Raw genomic sequence first — 9,616 nt, 5'->3', positions numbered from 1 at the left:
CAACTGTCATACTGTACAGACCTTTATTTCCCCGTATAGTACATCATGCTTATTTCTCTCCCCCCCCCTTTCTTTTTTTCCTTTTTTTTTGTGCCAACGGTGTAAAATCTGGAGAGAGAGAGGAATGCACCATTTTCTATCAACACTGCGATGTGGGGGGGGGAGCGCCTTCCTTCTATAGGCTGCTGGTGGGAAATCAGAGATCGCTGCTGCTGGTGGTGTGTGTTTTTTTGCTTAGTTTTTTTTTTATTTTAATTTTTTGCTATTAGACTGCATTCGCTAGCCCGGGTCTCTATCCCGCGTTCCACCCCAAGTTTCCTTTTAGGGACGCTGCTTTGCAGAGCTCCGGAACAATCAAGCAAATAAATACCTCTATTACAAGCAGCTGATTGTCTTATGGATGTTTGTGTTCCCTCCCCGAGTCCCGGCTCCTAGTTTTAATTTCGGGATACATGGAACGAGTTTCCAAATGGTTGGCCCTCCCTCCTTCTCTCCCTCGAACTATTACTGAGAGAGAGAGAGAGAGAGAGAGAGAATCTGCATTCTCTGCCACTTTAAAACTCCGTATTCCCGTATCGCTTGGTTATATAAACACATTAGTATTTGAGCGCGCCCTTGCCCGAGATCTGCATTGTAAACACGTAACTGGGATGCGAGTGTGTGCGTGTACTTCGAAAATCGGAAGAATGTACACACGCCGATCAGGCGGAGCCCCGGGCCGAGCGGTCCCCACATATTGATTTATCATGCCGCGTTTATTGTTCTGTCCTCTTAATAAATGCAATCATAGCTCGCTGCCTGCTCAATATTGCTCGCAAGATCCCGTGATCGGGGGTGCTTCTGGGAGCCTTCGCTCACCGCTCCTCCTCCTCCCCCCCTTTCAAACCCTCTCTTTTGCAAAAGAGAACAAATGCATTAATATTTATATGTTTATATAATCGATAACCCACTTTCTCCCCCCAGCTCTCGCTCTCTCGCCCCCGTCCCCACGTTAAAATACTGGCACCAGGCATCTACACCAGGCATCTATTCTAACCCGATCAAGAGTTTCTTGGGGTGGGGTGGGGGGAATATGGCAGTACGGGAACGTAATCTAACTATCAAACAAATCTACATGTCTAATAAAAGCAAATCTGTTAAAGAGAATTAGAAAGAAGAACAGCGCCTCTGACTCTCTGCAGGAAATGTTCTTTATATTAGACATATACAAGCAGGTCCTGTCAGATGAGCAGCTCAGCTAGACCGCCTTTCCGCCCGGCAAAAATGGAACGATCCTTTTGTCTGGCACTTCGGGGGCTCCGGGGGAATACGATCCTGTTTCTGCAGAGATTCGGGCACTGCAAGATTTTTAAAAGCGCCCGAGACCCCGAATTTGCCTGGACCCATTGGCTTCTGAGCTGCGGTTGGGTTATGCATTGACCCGTATTACCTGTGCAGATCGGTAGCAGCCGGGCTATAAGCCCCTTGTTTTCTACGTGGTTTGGAAATTGGGGGTCGTGACCATCTCTCGGCGGGATTTTTGGATATTTTGGGCGAACCGGGGGTGTAAGGTTTGCGTTTTATATTGAGGCTCGGAGCCGGCTGCTGCGAGAGATCGCTTTTCCCTGCCAGGACCTGATGCAATCCATTCAAGCCAACAAGTTTGGAGAGAATGTTGAGTTCAATCAATTCAGAACGTCGAGATGGAGCCCAATTCAGTTCAGGTATTCGGTTCTCCTCTCTTCTTCGCCTCTACACCCCAGATCCCGGCACCCCGGATCCCCTAGACACCCACCTTCACCTCCCCCAAACTTTCCAAGAACTTTCCCCCTGTAATTACTATTCCACCCCCTCTTTAAAAAAAAAGCCTTTGCTGATCATATAGACTGAGACACACAGATTATTATAATGGTGACTGTGATCGGATTTTTTGCCCCCTTCGGAGGAAAACCAGCCTGACTCCTCAACAAATCCCCTCCTCATCTTAGAGGTTGTGATATTATTTCTTAGCATGTGTTTGATTTATGAATGTCTTTCTCCAGTATGTTCTGATCAGAACTGGCTGTGTGTGTGTGTGTGTTTTAAATGAATTGATCTGCAATTGCTGATTATTATTATTTTTCTCTCTCCTCCCCCCCCCCGATCCTCCTCCACCCCTTGTTTATTCCTTCCAGTGGGTCGGATCTCCGTGTGGTTTACACGGACCGTACATTTTCTACAAGGCTTTTCAGTTCTACCTTGAAGGCAGACCAAGAATTTTGTCCCTTGGCGATTTTTTCTTTGTAAGATGTAAGCCAGAGGATCCGATTTGCATAGCGGAGCTACAGCTGCTGTGGGAAGAAAGGAGTTCCAGGCAACTTTTATCCAGCTCCAAACTTTATTTTCTACCAGAAGATACTCCCCAAGGCAGAAACAGTGACCATGGCGAGGTAGTAAACATACGTTTCTCTCTCTCTCTCGGTGTGTGTGTGTGTGTGTGTGTGCCTGTGTCATTGTGTGTGTGTCTCTCTCTCTGTGTTCTCTTTTCCGCCTCCCCCTCCTTTGCTTGTAATGTTTATTAAAGGACAGGGTTGAAATGTTCCTTTCTGCCGGCAACGTGAGCTTCTGGGTTTTTTTTAAGGGCTTGTGCCATTAAGGAAGGGCTGCAGCGGGTGGCTGCTGCCAGACTTTGCCTGTCATCTGTAGAAAGGAGGACTGCGCAGAATGTTCATATTTTAAAGCAAGCAGCCCAATAACTTGGTTGCCTCTGTGTTGAAGGTGATCTTTACTTACATCACCTCCTCCTCCTCCTCTCCCCCCTTCCTCTAACGCTGCTGTCGAAGCGTCCTCGTCACATGCTTGCTGATTCCCCTTCGTTGCTTGTATTTGGGGGTGTCTACACCTCCCCCCCCGCAAAGTGAATTTAAACATTGTACACCTCGGAAGGGTTTCGTTCCTCCTCCCCCCCCTTCTTCTTTTTTTAGGGTGTGTATGTGTGGGTTTGGTGTGTGTTTTTTGGTCTTCAAGTATTTTTGATATGTTGGAAAGAAGGCGGAAATTACGAAATGGAGGCAGCGAGTGAGATCAAAAGCGATTTCGCTGGCAAAGACGTGTTGAATAAAGTGATAAATGACAGGTACTGGAAATAATACATTCAAATAACTTGCAGAGCTGCCTGGGCGGATTTCAAAGCGCTCCGGTGTGCAGTAACCAGCACAAACACGTTAAGCATTAACAGCGAGCCTCGCTTTGCTTTCCCCGGTCATGATTGTTATTATTCCTGCCTCAATGTACTGGCTTAACACAATTACTATAAAAAGTGGACATTTTCCAGAAAAAGCGTGGCGCGGGGTAGGAGTACGGTGTGTGTGGGGGGGAGAGTACAGATGTGTGAATGAGGCTTCTCTCGTAAGGCTGAGATCCCCATGCACGTTTCCTTAGAAGCCCCATTGAACACAGTTGAACTTACTTCCGAGTAAACTGGGGTTGCGCGGGACTTGCTTCCAAGCAAACCACGCCGCGATCAGGCATCCTTGGGTGGGTGGGGGGTTTGCAGCCCCCTCCCCCAGACTAGCTTGGGTGCAAGATCGCGGACTTACTTTCAAGTAAGCAGAGGTGTGTGTGTTTCGGGGACCGGCTTTGGTTTTGCGCGTGTGGACTACCTTGTCAGGCTGCAGCCAATAAACTTTGAGACCCGAGAAAGTGCCCGGGTGCAGTCCGAAAGGGAAAACGGAGACGGGGGGGGGGGAGTGGAGACGTTCCGATCGCCTGCGGGAGGCGGATCGGGAGAGGGAGGGAGGGAGGGAGGGAGGCGGCGGCGCTGCTGGCTCGCATTCACACTGTATTCTTCCAGATCTGTAATTTCATGTATGCCCGCAATTCCGCTGGCTACTCGAGTCAGCTGACTCTGCGCTGTGTTCCTGAGGAGGAACTATTTTAAGGGCCGGCGAAGAGCGGCGCTGTGTTTATGCGGAGAGAGAGAGAGAGAGGTGGGAGCATTTGCAAAGGCGCATCATCATCAGAATAATAACAATAGCCAGATGTGAGGCTCCTTGCAGGCGCGGGGGGGGGGTGAGGGGCAACAACCGGCCGAGCCGGCCTGCTTGCTTGCAGCTCTTGCCTCACGTCCACGATGCTGACCCCCCCCCACCCACGTCGCCGCCGCCGCCGCCCTCCTTTACAAGCAGAGCTGCCAGTTCCTTCAACAATCGATAGTCTGATGGAGTTAATTGTAGTTCCACTCCCCCCCCCCTTACTGCCTCTCCTCTCTCCCCCATAGCAGCTCCGCGATCAAGACTCCTTTTGGATTATGCCTTCTTTAATTTCTTGTGTGAGGAGCCACGTTATGACCATTTAACATCCCCCCCCCCAGCCTACAGAGTGCTTTAGTCCTGTACTCTAAATGTGCAGTTTTTGATTGATCGGCACCCTCTCTCCCCCCCCCCACGCCCTTTCTTGAATTGACATTTTGGAATATGGAAAAGTTGTTGGAGGGGCAAGAATGGTTAGGACTCCAGAAACCCTGTCCAGGTTGGCCCCCCTTTGCAGACATCTCATGGCTTCCCCCCACCCTTCAACTTTCCCCTGCAGCTGTCTCTCCTTCCCCCCCCTCCTCTTTTCACTAGTACTTATTATTTGCTTTTCAAATTTATTACTTCAACATGGTCTGTGATCTGGAAAGGGGAAGGATTAAATATCCTCTCTCTCTCTCTCTCTCTCTCTCTCTCACCCTCCCCGCTTCTCCTTGAAAAGACTACAAGAATAATAGGCCACTAAACCAGACAGGAAACCATTGGAAATGTTATTGAATTGTTTTAAATTTAACACATCTATTGAAAACTTAGAAATATTTATACACAGGCATTTGAGTGCTGGCCTGATTCCGAAGTAAGTGCCACTTGGTTCAGTGAGGAACTGCAGGGCAATTCTGCACATATTCTCAGAAATTAATCCATCTGGGTTCAGTTGGGCACAAGCACAATTTCGACTACAGGCTGTTCTTTATGAATTGCTGAATAACCCCCTTTTTTCAGTGGGCTGAATCCAGGTGTAGGCTGCAGCCCTAACCCCACTTACTTGGGGTTAAGTTCCATTGAATTCAGTAGGACTTACTTCTGAGTAAACCATGTTGGGACTTAGTCATGCTTACAGTACAATGGGGGTTAAGTGACTCATGAGAAATTGTGTGTCCCATTGTTTCCAGTGAGTCTAAGCCAAACTGAGTCTGGAGTCAACTCAGTAAGACTGTCCTTTTCAACACATAACTTGAGAAATGTAGTCTAGACCAGTAACTTTCCAAAGGATAATAGGGGCACACTCCTAGGCAGACATACTTAGGAGTAAGCAGTATTGAGAAGTGTAAATGTGTGTATAACAGGGCTGTGTGACTGAAAGGATTAAAAAATGTATTTTGAGATCTTGTACAGTGAACACACACACACACGAGTATATATGGAAGGGTTTGGGAAGGGTGGGGGATGGGCCACAAATCATTTTAATATGCCTTAATGACCATCTCATGTTACTGTGGTATGAACATCAGAGGAAATTAATCCGACCATTACAAGCCAGAGTGTTCTTTTGATTCAGGGATTCTCATCTGCATCTGCGTTCCTAATATTATGCATGATTTCAGTTGGTGTTTTTTGTTTTTTGTTTTTAAAAGTAAATGCAAACTGCTAGCAATTAGCTGTATGATTATACCGGGTATATTTCATTAGGGGCCCTTGACTGAGGCGTCTCTGAATTATTCAGCCGTATGAGAAAATCATTTTTTATGGAGATAATAACACACCTTGAGATGATGCATGCAAATGCCTCGCATGGAATGCTTACGACTTGTATGCGAAGCAGGTATAGAAAATTTTCCTGATGTGGTTCTGTTTTACACCCCAGTGATGTAATTTTTCCCCGCTGGCCTCAGTTAGTCATTCATTAGCAGAGTAGCAGCAGCAGCAGCAGCAGCAGCAGAAACAGCAACTGCACACACTGATACTTGTTTGGCAAGAAGCCTATAGAAACGTGTACTTAGAGCCAAGGCCTAGAGAGGGCAACATAACACTCCCATTAAGAACTGTACTTTGTTTTCACTTACTCTATTAACTTGTTTATAGACACCAAAATGATTTTTTTTATTTAAAAAAATCATTTATTTTAAATTGTTTTAGATGATAAAATTCCGTTCGTGAATGTTCAGCAGAGACAACTACGAAAAAGGGGGGGAAAGCTTGCTGATTGGCAGTTTCTTTCTTAAGGGAAACATTTCAGCATTCTTTCTCGGTACAGAGAGCAGTTATTTCAAGTAACTTAACCACAGTAATAATTCTTTTATGTAAATGACATCAACAGCTATTTCTGAAGCTGAGAGATGAGGCCGTTTTTAACAAAGTCTCATGTAACCCTTTGTACGTCTGTGTCCTGGACATGGAAGAATTGCGCTTGGTATAATTTAGAGAGAAAGCAACAGACAGGGCTTAGGGAAAGAACTGTGTGGCAAAATATAATTATATGTTAAGCACAGTAGATAAAATGTGGTTGAGCCCCCCGCCCCCGCCCCCCGCTTTTCATTATGTGGATTGTAAATCTATGGTGTCAGCGGGTTTTTTGTGAGGTCAAAGGTCAACAGAGGCACTTGCTCTGAGCAAAACCAATGTTTAGCAGAGCACTGGATCTTATCACAGCTCTTTGGAGACTGAATGATAGTCACGTGTGTGCATGCATGTGTATTGCATGCCTGATGAGAACTGCAAGTGGTTATTTATAAATTTATCAGATTGGTAATATCCAAGCTACATCTGTTTTATAGGATGAGGTTGCAAAGTGTGTGTGTGTATCCGGACTACTTTGTGCTATTCATTTACAAAAAGCAGTTCTGAAGAGAACAGTGTCTGTCAATCTCACATGTGGGTTGTGAAAGGCACGTGGTTTTTCTGTTCTGCGATGTGTGTGCATGGTGAAATAGATGTGTACTTTTTTTTTTTACCGTACAGGACAAAACTGCAGTGGGGTTTGGGTAGGAAATGGCATGCTGTGTGAACTGCCCCCCTGACAGCCAGATCACATGCTTGTTTACTGAGAAGTAAATTCCCCTAAGTTCAGTAGGACAGAAATCGTAGTGTGTACTCTACACATAGGCTTGTACCCCGATCCTGTGCATATTTACTCAGATGTAAGTTTCCAGTGTGTACAATGTGGCCTGTTCCCAGATAATTGCGTGTAGCCTTGTAGCCTTAGTACGATGCTTTTGATGACATGTTTCAATGGACCGCTGTGTGTTTGGTTTGATTTGGTCAGAGTCGGGTGCAAACACCGGCAACTCCTATTGTGCAATCCCTCTCATCCCCTCTGCGTTTATAGGTAACCAATTTAACTTGCAAAGCTAGAAAAGGCTCGGGTCTAGCAAAAATATACTAAACTTTAAGGTATGAGAGTGGAAAGGGCCTAGCTACATGTCACATGTGTGTGGCAGCCTAGCAGCACTATCCTGTGGATATTTGCTCAAAAGTAAGCCCCATTGCATTCAGCGAAGCTTACTCGCAGCTAAGTATGCCAAGGATTGCAGTTTAATTCTAGACATTTTTATCTCTGTGATCTTGATACCTGACTTGCCTAGCTTCTCAGGAATTGCTTTGAGTTAATATTTGCATTTTGAGACTAACTTTTAAGTATTGCTTCATGCCCAGCTGATATGTAATGTAATTCCACAAATTCACTTAAGCAAATCATTAAGAAAAGCAACACTATTTCAACTTCACATCAGCAGGACTACAGTTTTACTGGCTGAACAGCACAACCCTACTCCGAAGTAAGCCCCACTGAATTCAATGGGATTCAGTAAAATGATATGGAATTGCAGCCTTAGTTATGCATCTTATGAATACCAACAACGGGTAACAGTAGCTTATTCCTGGAGCTCAACTTTCCCCCCATTTTATCTTTTACTGATAGACTTCAGGTCGTAGTCCTGAAGTAAGTGGAGTAAGTGCCACTGAACTCAAGGGGGTTTACTTCTGAGTAGACATGTATAGGATTGCACTGAAAGTGGAGTGGATTTGGAAGGGAATTGTACATCGAGTTCATCATGACGGAATAAGACCCATTTCTTGCAGAGGATGAGCTCGCCACAGATGGTATGGTCTGTCGAATGATTTTAGAGTAAAAATGGTGGTCCAACAGCAGAATCCTATTAATGTCTGCTCAGAAGTAATTCCTATTCAGTTCCAACTGGACTTAGTCCCAGTTATATGTTGAATGGCAGCCTCAAATCTGTTGTTTACATGTGCATTTTGTTACAGCCGTGTGTGTGTGTGTGTGTGTGTGTGTGTGTGTGTGTGTGTGTGTGATATGACTCATAGGTCATTCAGTTTGCAGAGTGCATACCTTCAGTCCCAGGTTTAATTTCTGGCATCTCTCAAAGCAGAGCTAGGAATGACATCCAGCTGAGATGTGGGAGAGCAGCTACTGGTCTGGATAGTGAACACTAGGCTAGGTGAGAGCTGGTGTAGGGTTGCAGCTATGAGTAGGAGCTAAAAAACAAAACAAAACCCTCTGGGTGTCGTCCAGAAATTTCAGCCCTTCTGGCAATCTGCAATTTGAAGTAAGAATTCTGACAAACTTTACAAGCTGGTTGTAGGAATTACTGAGATGATGAGTCTTCTGGGCTGAAATGCTTTGAACTGCCAAAAGCATTCCATAAATAATGTTACTGGATTTATAGCCAGATACTGTACAGTGGTACCTCGGGTTAAGTACTTAATTCGTTCCGGAGGTCTGTTCTTAACCTGAAACTGTTCTTAACATGAAGCACCACTTTAGCTAATGGGGCCTCCTGCTGCCGCCGTGCCGCCGGAACACGATTTCTGTTCTTATCCTGAAGCAAAGTTCTTAACCTGAAGCACTATTTCTTGCTTAGCGGAGTCTGTAACCTGAAGCGTATGTAACCCGAGGTACCACTGTATTATGGACTTTCCTTAGACCCAGTTACTTTTTTGCTGTGTTTAGAGGGAAATTGTGCCATTCTCCCCATGTGGGAATTTTGAGTTTTTAAAAGGTACAGTGGTACCTCAGGTTACATACACTTCAGGTTACAGACACTTCAGGTTACAGACTCCGCTAACCCAGAAATAGTACTTCGGGTTAAGAACTTTGCTTCAGGATGAGAACAGAAATCGTGCTCCAGTGGTGTGGCGGCAGCGGGAGGCTTCATTAGCTAAAGTGCTTCATGTTAAGAACAGTTTCAGGTTAAGAACGGAGCTCCGGAACGAATTATGTCCTTAACCCGAGGTACCACTGTAATTAGACTTTTTGCACCCTTGGCTTAATTTGAGGCCCTCCTGTAGACTTCCAAAGGGTGTGTCCTTTCTCATCTGCTTCCATCAGCAATGGCAACACCTTTCAGGCATGCATATTCCACTTATTCAAGCACGATGGGGACGGGCAGGGCATCGTGCTAATGCAGCATCTATCTCCCATACGTGCATGCTCGAATTAATTCACATTTACAAATCAGGCAGACCTGTAATTGCAGCATTAGAGATGCACGTTTGACATTTATCGTGAGCTATTCCTGAAATTGATAATTGCATAATCACTCCTTGAAGCTTTGCCTCAAGCACATGGATGGGGAAGCTGTGGCTCTCCAGAGGTTATTGGACTCCAA

At 45.5% G+C, this 9,616-nt stretch overlaps 1 protein-coding gene across 2 annotated transcripts in view; it reads left to right on the top strand.

Moving 5' to 3' along the window:
• The first annotated feature begins 1,210 nt into the window (after positions 1-1,210).
• Positions 1,211-9,616, top strand: part of ARID5B (AT-rich interaction domain 5B) — a 192,786-nt gene continuing 184,380 nt past the window's right edge. Inside the window, exons 1-2 of one of the 2 annotated variants that reach the window (XM_082222314.1) lie at positions 1,211-1,703; positions 2,154-2,408. In XM_082222314.1, coding sequence (XP_082078440.1) covers positions 1,683-1,703; positions 2,154-2,408 — 276 coding nt within the window. In that variant the 5' untranslated portion in view covers positions 1,211-1,682. The remainder of the gene's footprint in view (positions 1,704-2,153; positions 2,409-9,616) is intronic. The other variant, XM_082222313.1, reaches the window with a different exon arrangement.

The sequence above is a fragment of the Podarcis vaucheri genome, assembly GCF_965113315.1.
Source record: "Podarcis vaucheri genome assembly, chromosome: 5".
Classification (NCBI taxonomy): domain Eukaryota; kingdom Metazoa; phylum Chordata; class Lepidosauria; order Squamata; family Lacertidae; genus Podarcis; species Podarcis vaucheri.
This window is presented reverse-complemented; position numbering and strand designations above follow the sequence as displayed.